Source organism: Erpetoichthys calabaricus, chromosome 13, assembly GCF_900747795.2.
Source record: "Erpetoichthys calabaricus chromosome 13, fErpCal1.3, whole genome shotgun sequence".
Classification (NCBI taxonomy): Eukaryota; Metazoa; Chordata; class Cladistia; order Polypteriformes; family Polypteridae; genus Erpetoichthys; species Erpetoichthys calabaricus.
The window spans coordinates 140,569,710-140,594,381 of record NC_041406.2 but is presented as its reverse complement, the minus strand read 5'-3'; the positions used below and the strand labels follow the sequence as shown (position 1 = coordinate 140,594,381).

The 24,672-nt window shown below is 42.8% G+C and overlaps 1 protein-coding gene across 3 annotated transcripts in view; it reads right to left on the bottom strand.

The window, feature by feature from the left end:
* Positions 1 to 24,672, bottom strand: part of samd12 (sterile alpha motif domain containing 12) — a 170,341-nt gene that overhangs the window by 9,817 nt on the left and 135,852 nt on the right. For all 3 annotated transcript variants that reach the window (XM_028817550.2, XM_051935999.1, XM_051936000.1), the window contains exon 5: positions 17,426 to 17,465. In XM_028817550.2, coding sequence (XP_028673383.1) covers positions 17,443 to 17,465 — 23 coding nt within the window. In that variant the 3' untranslated portion in view covers positions 17,426 to 17,442. The remainder of the gene's footprint in view (positions 1 to 17,425; positions 17,466 to 24,672) is intronic.

The window sequence follows — 24,672 nt, the reverse complement described above, 5'->3', positions numbered from 1 at the left end:
CCAGAGCTTCTCCCATTCCCTGTAGTCCTCCGTGATCACATTGTGTTGAGGCCTGGATCAGATAGAGAGAATCGGGATCAAGCCAATTTCTAAAGGTCAGAGGGTTCCCATGAGCACAGTGGCCTCAAGAATTGTGAAATGGAAGAAGTTTGGACCCACCAGGACTCTTCTTAGAGTTGGCCATCTGGCCAAACTGAGTAACCAGGCCAGAAGAGAGGTAACCAGGAACTCAAAGGTCACTAACAGAGCTTCAGAACGTCGCCGCTGAGATGGGAGAACCGGACAGAGCGATGGCCATCTCAGCTTCTTCTTCTTTTTCTTTCCCTAGCTGGTTGCCTCCATTGACCGTACACTGCTGTGGGTGCCACACAGGTTCAACGTTCACTAATGACGTTTCTCCATGTTTGGCGGTCCAAGGCAATGGTTTTGGCGTCCTGGAGGTTAAGTCGACGGTTCTTCAAAACCTCCTCGATTTGTTTTATCAGAGTCTTTTTTTGGTGCCACTCTTTGCACCTCCCAATTTTTTGGTCATTTTCACCTTAGCAATTTGTATGGCGTCCACTTCTGGGTCCATTCGGCAGACGTCAGTCCAAACCAGCGTAGTTGCGTCTGATGGACCTCCACGTCCACCATCAGTTGACTATCGCACCTCTTCAGCATGGTCTCATTTCAAAGTTGATCCCAAAAAGTGACGGCCAGGATCTGACATAGGCAACACATCTGGAAGACTTCCAGTTGATTCTGCTCAGACTTGAGCATAGTCCACATTTCAGATCCGTACAGAAGGATCGTCAGGATCAACAACCTGTAAAGGCGGATTTTCATCTTGATGGAGATGTTTGACGACTAAAACAGAATTGCTGTAAACCAGGGGTTTACCAACTCCGGTCCTGGAGGGCCGCAGTGGCTGCAGGTTTTCAGTCTAACCCTTTCTTAATCAGTGACCTGTTTTTGCTGCTAATTAATTTCTTTTGAACTCATTTTAATTGACCTGCTCTTGAAGACTCAGACCCCTTAGGTGTTTCTTTTCACTTAATTAGCAGCTAAACAATAATGAGATACAAAATGAGCCAAAACACGACCAGAAAACTGTGTCCATCATACAATATCTGAAAATAAAGAAGGTCTCAGGAATGTCAATCTGCTCAGGTCCATAAAACATTTTAACGGTACGCTTAGCAAACAGAAAATCAACAATTTCAGAAATGTCTTTTATTACACAATGAGAGCAGCAACAAGCCATGGAATTAAAGAACGAGTTTAATTAACGACAAGACTCGGCGTCTAATAAAGCAACTGGTTGGAGTGAAATTGGTTGGCGTTTGAGGCCCTGACTTAGCTGGTCTTCTGTCGGCTCCCTCACTTCACGTTTCATTTCTGCTTGGGTGATTTAAGGAAAGAAATGAAGCAAATCAGAGGAACGACGAAGAAATTCAGGGGAACAAATCTTTAAAAACAAGTCAATTAAAATGAAAGGAAAAGGAGTTAATTAGCAGCAAATCAGGTCACTAATTAAGAAAAGGGTTAGAATGAAAACCTGCAGCCACTGCGGCCCCCCAGGACCGTAGTTGGGGACTCCTACTGTAAACTGTATGATATTTTTTTACATAACAGTTTGAGTTTTTCTGATGTACATATCATATATGTGTTCTTCTCTGTAGAGCTCAGTCCATTCCTTTGTGACCCCCTCACTGTGGTTGAATTGTCATTTTCACGTTGCTAAATCAGAGTCTTCCTAATGGCTGCCTGCTGTGGCTCTTGGTTTTCACTTTGTCATTATGAGTGTAGACTGATGAGCAAAAATGTCAAAATCGTCCAAGTTAATAAAATGTGCAGAGAACGAGGGGCTCTGAATACTTTCTGAATATATAAACGGAGCAAACTGATCAACCCTGCTTGACCAGGTCAGTGAAGACTTGTGTCCCCACGTTGTCCCCGGATGTGACACACGTAGTTCAGAGGCTTCAAGCGTCACTCCTCCCTCATCTCATATGACCAGTTAAAACTCTTCAAAAATACTCTTTGTGTTTTCGTTTTTTCTTTACTTGCACTTCACGGGTGTTACCATTCATTTCAACTGAATAAGCGTTGGGCTCAAACTGCCCGTAAACTGCTGCTGAGAGGAGTTTTCTAAACCACTTCCTCCTTAAACACTTAGATGTGAATAGTGTCATTGAAAATAATGGCAAATAACTTTATAGAAGCAGTTTAGGAGTTTTACATTGTAATGGACGGCAGGCATGAGCTGGAATCCTGATTGGGACAGAATACGATTCATTACACAGCTGGGAACAGGGGGAGACATTGTATTCAGAGCAGTGGCTCTCCTGATACACTAGATGGCAGCACACCCAGGCTAGGATTCCCACACAGTATAATGGGAGTTGTAGTTCCATGGGGCAGCCCAGTTGAGTTCTGTGGGGTCCACCAGGGGGAGCTACTGGGATTAGTAATCCCTACTTTCTAAGACTTGACCTGGATGGGATATGCCCTAACACCAGAAGTACTACTGGGTCCAAGCCAAAAAGGTGCCACTCTGCCACATCCAGGTGAGTCGGAACTGGGAGAAGAGACGAGCAACAATCACCTGGGAAGGAGAAGCTAGTGAGGAAAAAGAGAAAGAATTATAATTTGTGGTGTGTAAAGAAGCCTTTAGTAAGGTAATTGTTAATAATACAGTACGTTAGTAATGAGGACTTGTGTCTGTGTGGCCGTGTTTGGGGAGCTGCAGCGCCTCCTACAGGTCACAATGGTCTAGTGTTAAAACACTAGGAAAACGTTTTAAGTGTGAATGGGTACGTAATGAAGGTTCGTCCATTTAATGAACCTTCAACTGCTTTCAGTTTGGTGTCTACCCTGTCACTCGGAAAATAAAGCAAGTGATGCACGTTTGTCGTCGGTCACTTTGCACATCGTTCTGACACTTTCCGTTTAAGCCATACTGTAATTCCCCATTAACTAGAAGCAGGTGAGGTACAGTAGCTGCTCAGCGCTGATCTGATTTATCTTGATTTGCTGCCGACTTGGTGCCCGATAAATGATGTGCAAAGTCTGAAATTTACATCTGTCAGCAGGAATGTGAAATGCCAAGATGTTTGTTTGTTGACCTTTTCGGTGAAGAATGATTCCCTAATAACCATTGTTTTTGAAATCCACGATATTTCATATTTCTTCATGAAAATGCATTGTACAGTAACTAAGAAGATAACGAGGTGTGGGCACAATGCCCCCCTCCCCGTCTCACTTTTATTTTCCAGTTTTCCTGGAAGCCTTCTAAATAAATTTCTGTGTAATTAAGAGGATATCCATCCATCTTTTAAACCAACGTCAGGGGTCCCATCCTGGTGTCATCCTGCACAAGAAAGGGAAGGTGTCAGTTCATGGTAGGACTCAGCCACACTAACTCTCTGTTATACTGGCCGGCGAGCCACTGGGATGCGAGACAATAAACAGAAAATGTGAAAAAGCAGACGGACACGGAGAGGACATTCAGGCACCACACCGGAAGTGACCGGGCCGAGGCCTGAATGTGGAGCTCAATCAGTAGCGGTAATCGCTGTGCCACCGGGCTACCACTCAAATGTTAACAATCTAAACTCCTTATGTTACTTATGCAAATTTTCAAGCCAGTTATGTCGCCAGCATTTGCACGCGTTAACAGAGAATTCCAACCATTTAAGGCAACTGGAGTTAACTAAGAAACATTCCATTGATTGTCCTACGCACTTCGGGGCTTTACATGCAACAGCCACAGTGGAGCCATGAAACGGCGGGATAGAAAAAGTAAATTTAGAAAACTGAAGGGTAAAAGGATGAATAAGGAGACATACGTTACTTATTAAAAAAAAAACAAAAAAAAAAACAAAAAAAAAAAAAAACTGTAGTAATTGGTTTGCTAAGTCCTTTCCATTTTCTTTGTCAGGGGAGTTGGAGGGGATGCTTTGTCACGTTCGATGGACTGTATATGTCTGCGGGGCGTTCACAAAGTCTTCAGACCCTGTGGTGGTCTATATCTATCTATATCTACTGTATATATTTATATCTATAGTCACACACGTGCACATGGGAGGCAGCTAAAAGGCTCAAAAGACGTTAATTCCTCACCAGAGTAGGTGATGGCAGAGTACATTAATCCTTGCTCTTTTCCATTAGCAGACCGATCACAGGAAATTGCGCTTGGGCCCGATGACGTCTCTTCCAGTTCCTGCCCAATGATATCATTTCCCGTCTACCTTACATATAAGCGCCATGTTTTCCTGTTCTTCTTGTTCTTTGTTATGGACTGATCTCTATCAATTTGAACCACATCTTTGCTACAATTTTGGCAGTCAATTGCAAGTATACGGGTGGCTGCCCCCAAACCTCTTTCCATGTTGCGTGGATCATTTACAATATGTATTATATATATATATATATATATATATATATATATAAAAACCTAAAGTCTGTCTGTCTGTGCGCTTTTCATGAGAGAACTACTCAAAGGGTTTAGATCGGGTTTCTTTCTAGAATTTGCTTCGACATTCTGGTTGATTTTGTGACCTCTCTCATTGCGTTATGTATCATAGTTCGCTTACGGTACTGATTTATTCATGCGTATCCGAGACAGAGGCTGCAGGCTGAGGGGAGGGGGAGGTGGGACCTCAGGAGTGGGGAGCCGGGCAGTGCCCTTCTCGTCACTCACACGCCGGCCTCCGTTCAAGACGCTCTGCCTCTCGCCACATGTTGGAGTGCACCTCGCTTCCACTTAGCTAGCGATACCTGTGTGTTCAGCAGACATCATCGTCTAGAGACTGCTAAGGAGTAACATTTGACGTTTTTGAGACAGAGCTATGTGTTTTAGAGGGTAGCTGCTGATTGGCAGAGATATCATGCCACATCTTCTCCCCACACGGAGGATGCTCTCCCGTCAGACCTGAACACCATCAGATACAGTGCGAACGTCTATTAATTTTTACAGTTTGTCCAGTTTCACTACTACGTGGGTACAGCCGCGGGGGACGGCTAGTATTGCATATAAGTTGATAAATATTTTACATGTCTTTATTTGTAAGCTAGGCAGTGGAGAGTATTTACTTCATTGATGAGATCAGCTTTGATGTTTATATAACCGACCCCATCAGTCTTCAGGAGGGACTCAGGATGTGACATTTACGGTGAGGGTTGGAGCGTCAGACCAGCTTGGCAAGGCTGACTGTGTTTGGACGTGGAGCACATAAGGCATCACCTGCAGGAAGGCCATAAACTAACTAAACAAAGCAAAACACTTTGAGTTACATTATTTGTATGAAAATGTGCTATATAAATAAATGTTGCTGTTGTTGGGGGATGAGTTGTACCCACGTGCTTTCATTGGTAACTGGTCAGATAAGCTAATTCTGTTGGTCTAAAGATTGGCTATTTAGGATTGGTTTTGAATCGGAGGCCATTCTGCACTACGACGTCCCATTGGTTTGTGTTTTGTAGTAAGAATGGTAAGAAGTTGGTCACTTTCCTTGCCTTTACCTCTCTCTCTCACCATCTGGCCATGAAGAGAAGACCATGATGAAGACCACTCGATCTCGGCAGTCATACGGAGACAGGCCTGTGGCCCGTTTCAATACTCCATTCAAAGGCCATGTAGTAGCAAAGACCAAATTAGACTGAAGATAAGCTGAAGGCCGCCGATGGACACCAAGATGCTCTGCTCCTTAGGCTGTAAGGGTGTGCTTTGCCAGTATTCACATTGTATTCTGCTTCTTTAATACTTTTGGCCATTTTGTCAGTGATACATAATTAAATGTGTAACGTAACTCCTGCCTGTTTCTTTACTCTCTCTAATTGCCGAATACTAAAGTACCTGATTACAGAGTGGTAAGTGTATGGGATTTTAGGAACATCCACACAATAAAGAGCATAAGGAGAAAACAGGGTCACCATGGCAGGGCCATCTTAACGCATGGGCCTGCTGGGCAGTTGCCAGGGGGCCCCACGCTAATCTACGTATGTATGTGGTGACTTGCTGAGTGGTTGTGTAGGTAGGGGCCCCAGTGCACAGCTTTGCCCGGGGGCCTATAATGCTGTTAAGATGGCCCTGCACCGTGGACCTTACAAGATAAAAAAAAGACCCCCATCACTTTTTCCACATTTTGTTCTGTTGCTGCCTTGTGCTAAAATTATGGTACTTTATTTTGTTTCCCTCATCAAGCAGCACTCAGTACCACAGAATGACAAGAGTTTAAGAATTATTGCAGATTTATTAAAAACAAAAAAAAAAAGAAATATCCCATAAAGTGCTCTCCCACCACAGGAACTTTGTTATCAGGAATTGACGAGCTCCTGTATGACGTAGGCCCTCAGCCATTTTCATTTGTTACATTCCCACCACACAACAGGAACTGTAATCTGAATGCAAAATATGATGATGATAAACAAGAGTGACGCCGTGAAAAGTGCAGCATGTTGACAGGGCCCCCCCCCCCCCCCCATGCCTTATTGGTTTAAAATGATCGTGACTTCATGGGGGACCACCCCAAATTGCTTTAATGTGGTGTACAGGGTGGTGATCAGGAGTGCATGGAGGACCTCCCTCTGGATTTCACAAGGAAACTTTCATCGTTTCAAAGCCATCGCGTCTTCACAGGTGCGTTACTGCTTTGATGTGGTGTGTGGTGCGGCACATCATAGAGGCAGTTCTGAAGAGAGAGTGATGTGGTGTGAAGTGTGAAGCTCCGTCTTCGTCAATAACTCTCCAAAGTCCAAAGTACCAACAGATATGTAAGGTGGTCCCAGTACGTATGGTCAACCAATCAGCACAATTCATTGTCTGAGGTCCCCATATGACAGTTCCTGGTTGAACAAAAAGTACACCCCTTGGAATAGGGGCTAAAAAAAGTACCAGGAACTAGAAATGGCCCGGGTTCTTCAAGTAGGAATAGGTAAAAAGTGTCTAAAAAGTCCCTGGTTCCTGAAAAAAGTTTGTGTATTGGCAAAGCGCCTACTGACAGAAATATTCAGACCCTGTGCTTTGGCTCAGGTGCATCCCATTCTATTGGTCATCACTGAGATGTTTCTACACCTTGTATGAAGTCTAACCCGTGCTAAACTGAAGTGAATGCACAGGACTAGTAAAGGCACACACCTGTCTACAGAAGGTCCCACAGGTGAGCAAAAACCAAGCCACGCGGTTGAAGGAAATGCCTGACTGAAGAGCTCAGAGACAGGACTGTGTTGAGGTGCAGATCTGGGGAAGGCTACAGCACTGAAGATTCCTCCGTAATTCTTAAATGACAGAAGTCTAAAATAACCACGACTCTTCCTAGAGCTGATCGCCTGACCAAACTATGCATTTGGGTGTGAAGGGACCTGGTAAAAGAGGTGACAAAGAACCAGAAGGTCACTCTGGCTATGTGGAGTTGGGAGAAACTTCCAGAAGGATAATCATCGCTGCAACACTCAAGTAATCTGGGCATTTTGCATTTGCAAAAAGGGCACCTAAAGGTCATTCAGACTTTGAGAAACAAGATTGACTGGAATGATGAAACCAAGTTTGAACTGTTCGGCCTCAAATCTAAGGGTCACGTCTGAAAGAAACCGGGAAATGCTCATCACCTTGCACAATGCCATTCCAAAGAAGAAGCATGGTGGTGGCAATATAAGGGATTGGCAAACTAGTCAGTGATGAGGGCAAACTGTACAGAGTAAAGTACAGAGACAACCATAATGAAAACCTGCTTCAGAGCGCTCTGGACCTCAGACTGGGCTTAATGTTCACCTTCTAACAGGACAAAGCAAAGACAACGCAGCAGGGGCTTAAAGACAACTCTGGGAATGTCCTTGAGTGGCGCAGACAGAGCCTGGCCTTGAACCCAATTGAATGTGACAATAGCCGTCCACTGATGGTCTCCATCGGCTCTCCTGACAGACCTGGAGAAGATCTACAGAGACGAATGTAAGAAAATCCCCAAATCCAAGTTGTGAGAAGCTGTCCTGTGTCAAACCCAAGAAGATTCCAGTCCGGAATTGCCACCACGACGAAGTAAAGGGTCTAAATACTTGTGTCAAAGGAATATTTCAGGTTTTTATTTTTCACTACATTTGCAAAAAATCCTAAAATCCTCTCTTTGGCATCCTGCGGTATCGAGTGTTGCTTTATGAATATAAACGATTTTAGCACAAGGCTGCAACAACATAATGAAATGTGACAAAGTGAATGGGTCTGAAGACTTTCTGAAGGCACTATGTGTGTGCGTATCAAACAAATGACGCCCCTTTTATAGTTCTGGCCTCCCTAGAATTCGGGGAATGTCTCAAGAGCACATCCAGTCGTCCAGAGTATTGTTAAAAAACACATCAACAGATTTATACCAATAAAATATAACCTTGTCGTGAATCCAAAACTGAGTATCACATACCAAATTGGATAATGGAGAACAATCTGGAATACTGCAGTCTGGCACCACTTCTGATCTGGATTCCATTATACAAAAGAGCACATGTGATTCATATTATACTTTTAACAGGAGCCAATAACTTTCTGGAGCAGCCATTGCAGCTTTAACACTGAGAAGGGTGAGCCGAGTTTCATCTGCCATATGGTGGCTGTGAGAGTTTTGGACAAGATGGGCTTTTGATGTCCAGAAACTGAACGAGTGATATTGGGAATGGATGGAGGCTCCGCCCCAATCACTGCTTTTCATCGTCATTATTTTCAGCACCACTTCTGCAGCAGTCACATGACGAGGGGCTGAGAAACTCGGAGGAGGCCTCAGCTCAAGGGTTCGGTTTTGTGCCGTAAGCCTGTGTGACGCGTCATGAATGCCCTGCTTGATTAGATCGATTCCAAGTGAAGGAGAAGCTCAACATGGTGATTGTTCTTTTGAAGCAAGTGACCTTCCGCAAGGTGTATGGCGTGAACACGTTTAATCGTAGCAGGGATTGTTTCACCAGCTTAGTAGGAAAAATGAGTTTGCTATAAAGGATGTCACACATCTGCCACATTCTAGCTAATTACAATGGTACCTCTGATCATGACTGCAATTCGTTTCAAAACTCTGGACGCAACCCGAACATAATTTCCCCATAAGTTTGTATGTAAATACAATTAATCTGTTCTAGACCGTACAAACTGTATGTAAATATATATTTTTAAGCACAAAAATAGTTAATTATACCATAGAATGCACAATGTAATAGTAAACTAAATGTAAAAACCTTGAATAACACTGAGAAAAGCTTGAACAACAGAGAAAACTGACATTGTAAGAGTTCGCGCTTGACCCTTACGAACCGCCTGCTGTAAACACTTTTTTTATGAGTTTTAAGCACAGGGAAAAATTAAATGCCACTTCTCTTGTGAAACCTTTCACACCATCGTCTACTGGCTTTTAATTCATCACCTTCGCCACTCGAAGGAGGATTTTTTTTTTCAGCAAATCGCATTGAATCTTCCTGGCTTTCTCACATATGATCACCTCGCTTACGCTGTCCCCTGCAAGTTGCTTCTCGTTCAACCACACTAGCAACAGTTTTTCCACCTCTTCCAGCACTTGAGGCCTCTGCTTGCTTAACGCTGTAACTCCTTTTGCAACATCAGCTGCTTTGTTAGGCCCTGTATACACAAACAAAATAAAATGGGAAACGGAGAATGGCAAATCATTGGCGCGTACGGAAACTGGCCGCCAGTGTTTTTGTTCGCCACCAGAGCGTGTGGTTGTGAACAGATGCAAAATTTTAGTAAACTTTTTGATCGTAACCCGATTTGTACGTTCGGAAAAGTTCGTGACCAGAGGTTGTACTGTAATTAAAAATTGCTTGTTGGTCTCTAAAAAATGATACGCATAGTGCTTCTGTTCGTCTTTTGCTTTCTTATATTTTTAACTTTGTTAAAAATGATTCACCAACTCTCATGGCTGCCATCATGTTTGTCTTATGGAGATGACACCACGTTGGAAAGTCGATGCTAACTGTCAATCAGATTCGACTTCATTGAATCATGTTATTGCTAGCGCACATCATTCAGAAGGTCAATAGATAAATTTAAAGTGCGACTGGCTGAAGCTGAAAATGATCGCTAGGTCTCCCCGCCCATCCACCAAGCCCATTTCTGCAGCAATACCTGATTGTGCTTTTTATTTTTTGCCATTGATTATGTGCACCCTTTATGGCTTACGACTCACTGCACTATTCTGTGGCTGCAATTCTGGCTACGTCCGGAGCTTTGTTATTCAATTGTTGTCTTCCCAGCTATGACCCTTATGTGAATGCTGTCTTCATCGTGTTATCTATCGATTACGATTTTTCTCAACACTGCTGTCACCTCAAGCAAGCAGTACAGAAGACCTTCTGAATGTTGACTTCCTGTTGGGTTACGTTTTCAGTTTTAATGCTTGGTTTAACACTCTTCTGGGTTATGACCATTTTGCTACCTCTCGACTTCGGTTTACCTCCTGGTTCATCTTCTTTTAATCTCATGGTGTACCTTTACCAGTACCCTAACAAAACTATCAATTGAGTGTTTTTATTCATCTTTTGCTTCGCTCGCAGCATCGTCTTGTTTTCCTAATGGACACCATCATGTTTTAGGATGCTAGTAAGCGATTCCCAGAGGGCACATGTTACGATGTCACTTGCATGAAATTTTAAAAGCCTGGTGCAACACATACATAATCATTCAAGATTTTTGTTTTGTAAGATTTTGAATTAACTGCTTACAGCCATTTTTCTCTGCTCTCTGATTGAAATTTACTTCTTGTTTTTCTTGGTTCCCGTTATGTGTCCCCATTTTGTGTTACGACTTATGACCACGATCCATGCTAAAGGTCCTGTGCTTTGTAATTTAAGTATTGTCTTCCTGTGTTAGGAACTATTTCTTAATTCATTTTTTATGAGCCTTTCCTTATTAAATTTCTTGAATGACCACTCATTTTGAATTCTTTTTCTAGGTAAGAATTCTGTCTCTAAAGTCCGTTTATTAATTCATAGCTTCCTTTTTGAGTGGTGAATTATTTTGTTCCATTTTCTGTGCCACCATTTTGTGTCTCCCGTCATAAGGGGAGCGTTCTGCGTTGTTAGGGTGTGTGTCCTCAGTGGACGTGACCTCCCTGTAATCATGTGGTAAGTAAAAAGGTCTTCTTTCAGAGAACTTCTTCATCCGAGTTTATGGATATCTAAACTCTTTTCTTCAATTTGATCCTTTATAAAAGTCATCTTTTTGTTTGTCCTCCTGGTTTTGACTTTTGTTCTTGAAATATTCGAATTTTGTCGCTTGTTTTGGCTTTAATCTCCTTTGTTTTTGACCCCTTCGCTGGCATTAACTGCACCTTTTCTCCCAGTTTCCTTAGAAAACACTTTGCTGATAGCCACACTGACGAGACAGTAAATGACTTTAATGAAAAAGGATCGGAAGATGAGACTTGAAACCAGTAAAAAAAAACAGTCGATTAGTGGTCAGGTTTAAAAAGCTAAGAAAAAATCCTTTAACCAGAAAAAATATAACTTTTGTTGTCATGCATGGGACTCAGTGGGTCTTTTAACCAGAAAAATATGAGTCTGTAAAAAGGAATATACAAACCAAAAAAATGCAATGTGCACCAACATGGGAATCCTGATAATGGATACCCTGGACAAGAAAGTGATGGTCTGTTCTGTCAGCACACTGGCAGGTAAAGTTTCTGAGCAAGACTAGAAGATCTGCATAAGAAAACAAAAAAATGGATGCAAACAAAAGGAAACCAAAGCCAAAATGAGAGGCAAAATTCGAGGTTTTTGAGAAAACAAGCAAGAGGTCAAAACCAAAAAAGACCTGCGAGTAGAGTTTGCACAAAGCTTTTTTGAGAGTTTTTAGTATCCGCATATCAGATAAGGAAATGAATCCCCAGCCATCCGTTTATCCCGTCGCACTGATTGAGCACAGGTCACAACCTCAAAGGCCACGCCCCTAGAAACGCAGACCTAACAACGGGATTTCAAGATGGTGTTGATTGAAGACCTAAAATGGCGTCCATGATGCTGCAAAACACAACATCTAAACTATGGACAATTTTAAGCAATTAATAAAAAGAACAGAACCCTTGATCTCAAGAAACTTAATAATCTGCATAAAAGCCATCATGACACAGTCTTCCCAAGTGATTCTGGGAAAGATCACTTTGGTAACGGTCAGCAAAGCACTCTATTAAAAACAACATGGCGTCACAAAAAGGCGTTGTCAAAATCAAACCGCATAAAAGAGTCTAAGTTTGGCTGTTTGTTAGGTTGCTTTAATTTTAGTTTAATTTTCATCTTACAGTTATGAAAGCTCACTTTAAGTCAACAAGAGTGAAATTCTTCTTGAAAAGAATGAAATTACATTAGTAAGACCACCACAGTGAAGGCCAGCGGTCACAGAGGGAACAGACAATGTTACGTAGCACAGGCACCAACCAGAACAGCTAACAAGGCTGTATCTAAAAATAAAAAAGCAAACCGACGGCATGTTATGTGACGAAGCCCCCACTTCCCGATTTCATTTCTAATAATTTACTGCAGCCCGGTCCCTTCTGTGTTCCGCGAGCCCCATAATAATCATCAGGCTACGTGATTTACTTTTGACCTTTCTCCACTGGATTGTGATTTATTGCACTAGACTTGGACTTTATATACCACAATATCTACTTTGCTTGTCTAAGAGAAATTTTTCGAGGTGCTGGTGACCTGAAAAACTAATGAATGGGTCAGGCAGAGGGAAACCAAAAAGTGGAGCATTTCGGCAGTAAATCTGCAAACATAACAAGCATCTGCTGTAGCGGGCAGTTTTAGCGCATCTTTTTCAATCTCTGCCTTCAGATGGTCCTCAGACCCTTTGCATTTTAACACATTTTGTTATGTTGCGGCGTTGTGCCAAAATCATTTCATTTTTTTCCCCTTATCGAGCAACACTCAGTACCCCAGACGCCTATTTACACGTAATGTTGGACACGCACGAGTAGGGGGCATCTTCAGGACTCTGACTTGACTTGCAAATCACCTCAGGACTGGCTGTAACCGAGAAGACAACGGCGTCACAAAGCCCACATTTTTTCATTGATTTTGTTGCATTTGATTAATAAGTGTCCCTGTTAAATGGGGTTTACCTGGCCAGTGCTCTCACACTTTGCTTAGTTTTGTCTGTTTGTATCACAATAAATATAAACTCGCCATAGTACTCGTTAAAGACAAGTAATTGAATAATTAAAAATACTTGCTGTCTCTTGCCCTGCAAATACCTTTGGTGCCCCTGTATTTGTATGTGCAAACATCTCTTCACCGGCGCTCCTTTTCTCGAGCGTGTTCCTGTAAAGCCCACTTCTCAGACTCTGTCATTATTTTTGAGGTGCCTTCCTTGCCTCCTATCTGCTTTCACATGTCCTGTCTGTGAAGTCGACTTCCTCAGTGTGCCTCCTACGCCTCTACTCCACTCACACCTCTGTCACCAAATCTAATGTGACCAATCATACCACAGCCAAAGCCAACCAGACCAATCAGATTGCTCAGAGGGAATGGACACACAAAACTGAGTGTTTTGTTATATAATAGAAGTTCAGTATGTTGAGAGTGTCTCCGCAGCATAATGGAGGTAAGAACACGGGCACCGGTATCAGGTGAAATGAAATAATAACAGCTCCTCTCCTTTTGCCCACAGGCCGGAGGACAAAGACCCCTCATATCACTTTCAGCTTGACCCCCCAAGGTTCCACATTTTCCACACAGTGTTACCAATATATAGAGAGTTGTCTGTATGTACATATATACTGTGATGGACGGCCGGGAATCATGCCCTGTCAGGAAGCCTGGGAGAGCAGGGGTCCAAGAAAGGGGCAAGCCATTCCTCGGGACATGGAAGGACAGCCACCCTGGATTACATTGGGGCTATGAGCATGGGGCTGTAACGCTCAAGTCTGTTGGGCTACGTGGCCACCACCAGGGGGCATAGGGATAATTCCAGAGCCGTGGTCTGCAGCACTTCCACCTCAACCGGAAGTTAATTGAGGAACACTTGGAGTGCTTCTGGGTGAGGTATAAAAGGGGCCGCCTCACTCCACTCAGGGAGCCGGAGTCGGGTGAAGGAGGACGGATCTTACAGGAGAGGAGTGGAGGCGGAACAGAAAAGAAAGACAAAAAGATAAGGACTGAGTTATTGGGAAGATTTGTGGTTGCATTGTGTTGTGCAGAAAAGTAAAATAAACCGTGAGTGTATTGGGGACATTCTGAGTCAGTCTGTCTGTGTCCAGGGGGCAAAACTCCACAATATATATATATATATATATATATATATATATATATATATATATATATATATATAAAAATAAATAGTCAATTCTTGTTATCTGCACAAGTTACGTTCCTGAAAAACCCCCTTTGAAAGATGTGTACAAAGGGCATGAACTTAATCAGTGCAAGCTTATGATCCGCACTTACTGGGAATTCCTCGTTCATGGGGCACAATGGCAAGCTCTGGTCCCCATCAGTAATGGGGTTTAATGGTCAGTACCGGGTAGACACATGTTGATCCATTCAGGGTACTGCACATGCAGCCCTGGACATCAAAGGGTATCACAGGCCTGTTATTGCTCAATCTCACATTTCACTGCTGCATATGACCACGAACAGGAAGAAGTAGACCACAGATAAACAAAGTGGGTTACATTTTTGTAATAGCAAATAAGCAAATCTGCAGAAACAGAATTCACAGATTTACTATATCTATCTATCTATCTAATCCTGCCAACTACGCTAAAACATCTATCTATGTATAAGATTTGCAGACACTACCCAGTATGATCTGCCAAGGAAAAAAAAAAAACCCAAAGTTGTCAGCAACACCGACGTGAGTTCAGAACAGAGCTGCTTTAAAATGGCGATGTCCGAGGTTTGAAATGATCCTGGCAGGAAGGGGCGGGTCCAGGAGGGCAAACAACACAAGTAGCATCAGCAATGGAATGCCTGTCAGTCTTCCCTTCTGTGGTTGGAGGAAGAGAGAAGGCAATAGAAACAGCGCCACCCCCTGGTTCAGCAGGTTATTACCATCACCAGAGCCCTCAGACTGCCTCCAATGTGCTCACACACGCATCACTATATATACCTATATATGTAGATTGTATTTTTGTGCAATTCTGCACACCTAGACACAATAAATACAATAAATATAAACACATTGATCTATGTTGTGACCGGGTAGACAGAATTGCATGAGCTGCTTCAAAACGCTGGGGCACCAACCGGACGTCCCCGTTTAAACACTACAAAAGAACAAACAAATACTGCGCTCGATGGCACTAATAACAGAAAATCATAGTGTGCTGGCCGGCTCAACAAAAAAGGGTCCCTCTTATGGAGGGTCAGGTTTCATGAAGGTGCTTGCTCCAAGCCAAGTTTAGGTCTCCTCTGGGGACTATCGAGTTGTTTATAGAGCCGTGACTGCAAGTGCGGCGCCGGCTTTGGGCCCTGTGGTTGGGTCAGCTGTCTTCTCCTTCTTGGGAGAAACTGTTAGCGTGAGCGCCCCCTCTTGTCCAATTGTGAAATTGCTTACCTCAACAGAGCCAGGAAGGTGATCTCCAGGTGAAAATGTGTGACTATCCATAGTATATACAACAGATATAATTTATGACTGAACAGTTCAATACCAATAACGGACCAATAACTATAAGGAATAAAACTGAAGAAAGCGAAGCACTCCCAGGGTAATAAAGCAGGCCTCCTGGCTGGCAGAGTCTATTTATATCGCCGTATCCAGTACAGTTAATCCTGTTCAAAATGTATGTGTGTATTCAAACAGAAAAACTGCTAGGACACAAGAAAAAACACTCAAAGCTGACATTCTTTTGACACATTTGCTTCGCTGCACAGGCTTATCTGAAATACTAATAACTTGAGTGAAATTCCCCCCTGTATTGGCCTAAGAGATGCCTGGATAAAGACATCAGCCCGGGACACGGTGACCAAGGACTGAACTCTGATCTTCAAGGTGGAAAATGGAAATGCACAGATAACGCAAAGCCCTAATAATAATAAAAGAGGAATCACCCTATGTGCTAATAAAACAGAAATCTGAAAGGACATAGCCGAGATGTTTCCAAAAAAACAACAAACCTCCTGGGATGTAAAATTACTTGGCGCAGCAGCAGTGGACAAGCGGCAATTGGCAAATGTCACTCATGATAAAGTATCTTTTATTAAATAAAGGTGGCTCAACTGTTTCATTGAGAGTGGAAATTCAATATGTATTCAGCATTTGCCCTCTCCCTGCCCTTTGCACCACCACATCAGGTTAAAATTAGAAGCATTTACCTTTAAAAGGAAAACTGAAATCAGGAATACTGTAGAGGAAAGTCAGTCTGGTGATTTACACGGAGCCAGAGTCAGGATACTGAATATGCTGTGCATTGGGAAAGGACTGAAAAAAGAAAACAGCAAAGCAGGACGTCCTGCAAAGTGGTGTGGAACAAAACGAGCACAGCACAAAGGCGTACTCGGGAAGGCCGAAGGTGCACTGTGCCACCCTGTTGTCCATCTGAATCATAAGTGCAGGCGATTATGGAGGACACTGAACCCTCGGAAGTCTTCTGTCCTGACTCGGCAGGAAAACAGAGAACTCATGTTGTGAGTTGAACTGGGAGACGCATGCAAAAGGCGAAGCAAACAAAAATAAAATAAAACAAAGCGACCAAAAATCACAGTCAAAATTCAGGCCAGAAGTCGAAAAACCAGGCAAGACGTGAGAAATAAATGACAATGTGAATACAAGAAAAGCTTAGAAGGCTCTGTCCGCAGATCGCATAAAGCTCAGTGCAAGATCCAAGGTCATGACCCCAGAGACCACACCCCTAGAAATGTGACCCGCAAACCCTAACAACAGTACGCAAAATGGCTTCCAGAATAGGAAAAGGCTATGAGACCCTAAACTTTGATGCTACACAAGATCTGAGCGTTGACACAATCCTGTCTCTAAACTCTGCAGGCGACTCCTTTGACCTCACGGTTTGTACCCTCTAAAGGTCAGACAGCTGTGTGCCTTTCCTAATCAGTCCAATCGATTGAATGGACCACAGGTGGACTCCAAACGAGGTGTAGAAACATCTCAATGATCATCAACAGAATGAGGCGCAATCTTCTCATTTTTAATATGTTTGCATAAATTCCTAAAGGTCTGATTTCGCTTTGTCATTCTGGTGTATTGAGAAGCAAAAAAAAATAATTTAAGCAATTTTAGCACAAGGCTGCAACATAAGAAAAACGTGACAAAAGTGATGGGGTCCGAAGACTTTGTGAAGGCTCTTTGGACGTAACTCAGCTTATCCAATCAGAGACATTCTGTAATGGAGTGGTGCTGTACTTCTGTGTTTTCTTTTATGTTAATAAAATGTAACAGAGACAATTAAAAATATATTCCCTTATATGATCAACACTTTAATGAAAATCTCAACTTTACCTTTCAGGGGGGCTGCTTCACCATTTCCCAGCAGGAATCACTGTGGAAACAAGGGAAGGAGAAGTTTAATGGGGGCAAATATAAAAAACCACATTTCAAAGAAAAATGGTGAACACTGTATTGCTTCCAATTTCAATTTAATAAAACAGACTTTTACAGAAAAAATGGATTAGTAGGTACACATAATAGTAAACATAATGTGTGGAAATCGCTTTCCCTTGACAAGCCCCCCCATTAGGGAATCACTTATGTACCCCAGAAAAATAGGATTTTTGAGGGACTGTAGTTGAAAAACCTCAAACTTAAGGCACATCCAAATTTTATGTTTGGAAACCTATGGAAAAAAGTGGGTCGTAAATTACAAGCAGTAGATTTTGTTAGACAGTCACAAGGGCTCCATTTTAACTTATTAACTAGTGACACACAGTGACTCCATGAACAATTATTTAACCAATCATCTGAAAACAGAGGCCAGCGCTCAATCCCCGGGATCACAAAAGTTGGGGGCACATAAAAGATGAAGGTGGTGTGCGCTGAACAGCAAGCAGTTAGCGGGGTGCAGAACGCGGAGGTCATAAGTGGAAATTTAGATATCAGCAATGGAGTCGTGAACTGCAAACTTAATGAAGTATGGCAAGCAGTTGGGGGTGGCACTCAGCCGGGATGCCCGGAAGGACCAGAGGAGGGATTACGCCTACTCCAGACCACGATGGGGCGACCGCCCTGGTGGCTTTGCGGACCACGGGGACAGAGCTTAGAAGTGCAACCCTATAGGGGCCCGTGGTCACCACCAGGGGGCGCCCCAATACCTGAGGAGCCCTGGCCCTCAGCACTTCCACCACACCCGGAAGTGCTGGGGGGAAGAAGACCAGGGATACCTGGAGTGTTTCCGGGTGCGCAGCCGGTACTTCTGCCACCCCAGAAAGGGGCGGCGGAAGCTCATCAGGAGGCACCTGGAGCACATCGGGGTGGGTATAAAAGGGGCCGCCTCCCTCCATTCGATGGCTGGAGTCGAGTGGAAGAGGACAGAACTCAGAGGAGAGGAGTGGAGGCGGTCAGGAAGAAGGAGAAGAGGCATTGTGTGAAGGACCTGGACTTTGGGGTGATTGGTGCTGCGGCACTGGGTTTGTGTGTATAAATATTGTAAATAAATGTGTTGTGGTGCTTTCTAATCATGTCTACCTGTCTGTGTCCGGGCTGCATCCCACATAACAAAAATGCTCTGTAGCGCAAGATGCTCCATGGAGCACAAAAAGGAATTTCCTGAAGATAAGGCAATCTGAGGCCATCACAGATATCACAAAATGGTGAAAAGACAGAGTGAAGGCTCAAAAATTGAGAAAATCACAAGAAACACAAAAGGAGGTCAAATCAAACAATCCACTCCCGCCAGGAACTCTGGGAGACTCTTTCATACTTAGAGAGTGGAAGGCAGTTCCTGGTGGTGACTGGCAGGTGGTCCTGTCTCTTGGGAAACCACCCAAAATAATAATAATAATAATTCTTTATATTTATATATAGCTTTTTCATACTACTCACAGCAAGTGGGAGTCCACTTCAGCCACCACCAATGTGTAGCACCCCACCTGGATGATGTGACGGCAGCCATTTTTGCTCTAGTGTACTCACCACACATTAGCTCTTAGGTGGGGAAGTGGCATGAGAGATAGCCAATTAGAGACAGGGGATGACTAGGGGGCCAGAATGACCAGGCCATGGTGGGGAATTTAGCCAGGACATCAGGGTACACCCAACACTTTATGAAGGATGCCCAGGGGTCTTTAATGACCACAGAGAGTCAGACCCTTGGGTTTTATGTCTCATCCAAAGGACAGTGCCATCTCTACAGCTCAGTGTCCCCGTCACTGCACTGGGGTATTGGGATCCACATTCAGACCACAGAGTAAGCGCCCCCTGCTGGCTCACCAACACCTCCTCCAACAGCAACACCAGCTATTCCCATCCAACTACTGGCTTAACTTCAGGTGGATGTCCTGTTCTGAAGTGCAGGTGGTACGGCTTCTGGCTACACAAGGAACATAACAAAGGCATTGGCAACAAAACAGATAATAAACAAAGGTAACGTTACCATAGAAACACGGCACAATAACCGACAAGAAATGCGACTTGAAGCCCCAGCCAGGGGAGAAACTCTGGCAGAAACATGACACCATGGAGTCGATTTGAAGAAAGTTGAAAGTTCTGTATCTAAGGTGACACATTACTGGAACAAGCCTAGCAAAAATGATATTTATTTATAGTGTTTCATGTAGTTTGTAGTGATGGCTGTGAAAACGTTTTACTGTTCACGAATAACGGAGATAACAAAGCTTCTGATTTAATAGACGTCAATAGTGACCAATGCTGTACATCCACAAATAAAGTGAATAAAGTGTCCACAGGAAAAAAGGAAAAGAAAAAAAATCTCCCGTTGCTCTTGCGCCGCATAATCCACATGTTGGTTAGCCAGTTGCATGCGCAAAACATGCAAAACACATGCATGCTTTGGTAAAATATTGTTAAATAGAGTACTGGGCATAAACAGAAAACCCAAGCCATATGGGATTGCCAGTTTGAACTGCAGATAACACACTTGACCAAAGAATGAGGGGGAGAGGCAGGCGGGTCTGCAATTTGAGAATAGGAATCTTGGCCAATGAATGAGGGGGAGAGGTGAATTTTATATTTAATAGAAGCCTATGGTGACCTGTGTGGGACAACAGCAAAAAGATACATGAAAAAATCTCACATTACTCACGTCACACACGTTAAGGTGTCCGGTCGTCTGATCACAATGTCACAAACAAGTGCACTTTTACTGAAATGTTGTTAAACAAAACGCTTCTAGAAAACACTTCCATGAACGAAAGCGGAACGCATTCAACTACAAATGCACATTGAACCGAAAACTCGCCTTCCCTCTCATTCACTGGCCAGGAGTCCATCCCAGTAACAGTTTGATTCACATTGCATTCCTCAAGATATCAATATTTCAAAGTGCCCTGAAAGATAAATAAACCTAAAGATGAAAAATTAACAAGAGGAAACTACACCTCATACTTGTGCAGATCCAAGATGTCTCAAAAATCAGAAGGCCACGTCACCCGTGCAGTTTCACAGACAGACACTAATTAATCCTGTGCTAACCTCGTAACCTCGGGAGTCGGGTCTACATTTCAGTTGCACATTCATGTTTTGCCGCGTTCAGTTTTCGTTTCATCAGAAGCAAAAGTAAGCACAATGCTTAAGCAAAGGGTCCTCTACTAACAATAATGGGAAGATAGTTGAGGGTTTTAGGAAAGAAATCAAATACCCAGATGTCAGAAGCTGTGAGCTGCCATCCTAAATAGGTGGGTCAGGATGACACAACATCTTGCGTTTTCTTTGTGTCACACGATTACAAAAAAATGCCTTAAAATGGCAGCGACCATCCAAAAAAGCAGAACACAAAATGACACCACCAGAACGGTCGTGACTGACGTTTTTAATTTATTTTTTCCTGGGCTCACCCAGAGACTTCATTGCTGAGGTTCGTTTTATGTTTGAAGAGTTTATCTAAAAGCTGATTATTTTTTCACGTTTTTGTCATTTTTGTTGTGATTATGGGCACCGCAATGTGGAGAGGGTTTTGTGTCACCTGTTACAATGGTAAGACATTCCATGATATACGGGAGTCGTGCAATGGTGAGTTCACCCGCATGACTGTATAAAGGTCACCTCACGCGGTCCAGACTCTTCGTGATCTCGATATTATGTAGCGATTCGGTGCGACTTTCCTTTCGATTTTGGTATTGATATTCCACCCACTTTCAGACTTTGATTTTATTGTTTAGAGTTGGTGGCCATGACGATCAATTTGATTTTAGTGATGATATTTTTTTTAATATTTTATGTATGTTTATATTTTTTTATATTGATATTTGTTTTCTATTGATTTTGGTATTGATATTCCACCTGTTTTAAAACTTCGATTTTTGGTTTACAGATAATGGTTGTAACAATTGTTTGATTTTAGTATTCATATTTTTTACATATTTTATATACATCATATTTATTTCATTTTTTTTATTCATATTTTACCCATTTAAAGACTTTATGCTTTCGAGTTGGCAGCTGTGACTATTGTTTTAATTTTGGTTTTGATTTTTTTTTATATTTTTCATACATTATATTTTACATTTTTTTTTTAAAATATTGATATTCTGATTTCTTCTTCTTTTGATTTTTGGTATTGATATTCTACCTGTTTAAAGACTTCGATTTGATGGTTTAGAGTCGGTGGCTTTCACGATTATTTTCTTGACTTCAGGCTCTGATCTTGATGTCGTTTTTTCTGGCTGCGTCTTTTTGTCTTCTGGTCCTTCTCTTCAAGTTAGACTTGACCGTTTCATTGCTAGTCAGTACAAGAATGATGACGTAATAATTAAAAAAAAAGTAAAAAACAAATTATATGTACACAAACGGTACAAAACAAGAGGCAAAGGTACACAAAAGTAAAATAAACACAAAATAAAGTGATAAAAACTCTTTAATCCCGACAGCCTCTTCACACTCCTCCAAAATCACGGCCTGGTCACAGGAAAGGTCAATGGCAAACTGTACCTAAAAGAAGTGGCCCTGGGTCAGCTGTAAACTGATTTTATTTATATATATATATATACATATATATATATATATATATATATATATATATATAAACACACACAGAATAACAGCACTGGTCACATATTTCATTTGGGGGATTTTCTGATTAAAGTTGTGATTTCCGATAAAACCTAAGAGGGCAGTTCCAGAGTGCAAAGGGCATCGCTGTGTACTGCTATTGAAATCACGGCTGTTATGAAAATACAGAAAATGGAGTTCCATGAAAACACTGCAGAAAGCAGACATCTGATGCACCTTTATGAGATGATTTCTTGAAGAAAGCAGGCATCATTTTTCATTTGTTTGCCTCTATTGCCAGTGATGTGACACTAGATGTCCCATCTCGTCCTTTATCTGTTTCTTCTGTTTTGTCTCCTTTCTCACACAGGGTGCTCAGAATGAATGATCGGTAATCTGTCGTGTGCACTGGTGAATCCTGCACTGAGGACAAAATGAAAGAAGGTTCTCTATGGCAACCACATTGTGGAGGGCACTGAGCAGAAAATGAAAGAATTTTACATTTGGAAGACGTCCACAGTTTAGGTAAACATCTGATCGGGCACACATTGTGCAAATGAACATCAAGGCTGATACCCGCCTGACACTACGCAATATGAACACACAGAACCCGATTTTCTTAGTTGTCCTCCTTCCAGGTAGCTTGATTCATCTTTCTTGTTGCCTGAAAGTTGGATCTCTCATCCTTGCAGTGTTTTCTTGGAACAATGTGACATGACATGAGTGGGTGGGAAGAGGAACTTCTTAGCAATTCAAATCGAACGGAGGAGATATGTGCACCTTGAGTGAAATCAACTGTGAGCCACGGAGGAACAGACGAAGCGCGCCTCTGATTACACATTATGTTAGATGGCAACATTTAAAAATAGATTTGCATTTATTTCTGATAAGTTCTCTGCCATCTCTGCTTGTGTTATCTCTCCTTTTTCAAAGTCAGTGTGCCAAGTAGCAAGCCTGCCGCTCATACAGATATGGAAAGTTATCAGGCCGGAGTGTGAGTGCGCTGCAGTCAGGATACGCAAGACAGACGTGGGAGAGATTGAGCATTGTGCCCTCAAGAGTTTTAAAGATGGAGAAGATCGATAAAGTTGATGAAGAACTGTTCTTGATATTCACCCCTTAGGGAGGATCTGGAGGAAGTTGTGGTGCACTTGATCCATCCCTGAACCCGGATATAAACACAAGGGGGCTCCAAAATGGGTGGTTTGGCAGATAATAGAGAATCTGTTGAATCATCACAGAGGAACTTGGACAGCAGATGGGCTTGGGCAGATTTCTGGCGGTTAATGTAAAGTACAACACGTAGGAAGTAAAAACGTGAGGTTTGAATACACCATGGGAGGTCTGGAAATCGAAAGTTCACCTCATGAGAAGGACTATCACTATCAACTCCCAGATGGTGTTCAGAAGCCATTAAGGAAACTCAAAGAATGTGAGGTTATATAGCACCTTGGTGTGTGGAGTACAAGTCACAGGAGGTTCTGCTCATCTTTATAACACACTGGTGAGGCCTCGTCTGGAGTCCTGTGTGCAGTTTGGGTCTCCAGGCCACAAAAAGGACATAGCAGCACTAGAGAAGCTCCAGAAAAGAGCGACTAGGCTGATTACGGGGGGCTACAGGGGGTGAGTTATGAAGAAAGATTAAAAGAGCTGAGCTTTTACAGTTTAAATTAAGAGGTGACCTGACTGGAGTGTTTAAAATGATGAAGGGAATTTGTCCAGTGGATTGAGACGGTGACTCTAAAATGAGTTAACGATGAATTTCGTTCAAACTTTAGGAAGTGTTTGTTCACACAGAGAATCACAGAGACATGGAATGAGTGACCAAGCAGTGTGGTGGAGAGTAGGACTTTAGGGACCTTCATTAATTTACAAGGGGGCACCACGGAGCCCCAAACCCAAGACACAGTAATATCCAGTTTCTGTAATATTGCATCTCTCGGTTATCGACTTTGGTTTGGTAATAGTGTGTCTCTATCTCGAGTATTGACTTGTGTCAATCGACATTACAGTATTTACACTGCTACACTTTGGCGTCCACATCGTTTTATCTGACATCTGCTGTCGACCCTTGCTACGGTTTCTTTAACATACGTGTATGTCCTAGTGGGTATCCCTATTCCTGTGTTGTCAGTGAGCAGGTGGTCGTTGCCCATGCTGCTGGGCAGCAGAATCTCCAGGATGAAGCAAATGTGACAGCACCAGACAGCCTGAAGCCTATGCAGCACAGTGTAGGCTGCTGTTCTGATATTTAAATCAAAACATTAGACCATATGGTAGTGAACAAAATTTAAAACTTAAACCAATGAGCGCCACTTTAGTGCCATCCTAAAGGGTGGCAGCAAGCAAAACCCCCAAAGAGCTGGCGAGTAATGAGGATGTCCTGGGAGGAGAGTGGAGCTGACAAAGACGCATCAATCATCTCCAAGGTCGCACAGGGATATTGACTAGCATTAAATCAATGCAGCGCCGGCTATCTGTTGGGCCTTGTTGTATCGATCAGACATGCCCCTGATGCCTCAAAGATACCCCCTCTGGGCTGGACCCCCCGTGTCTCCCTCAACGCTTACATCGAAGTTCATAGG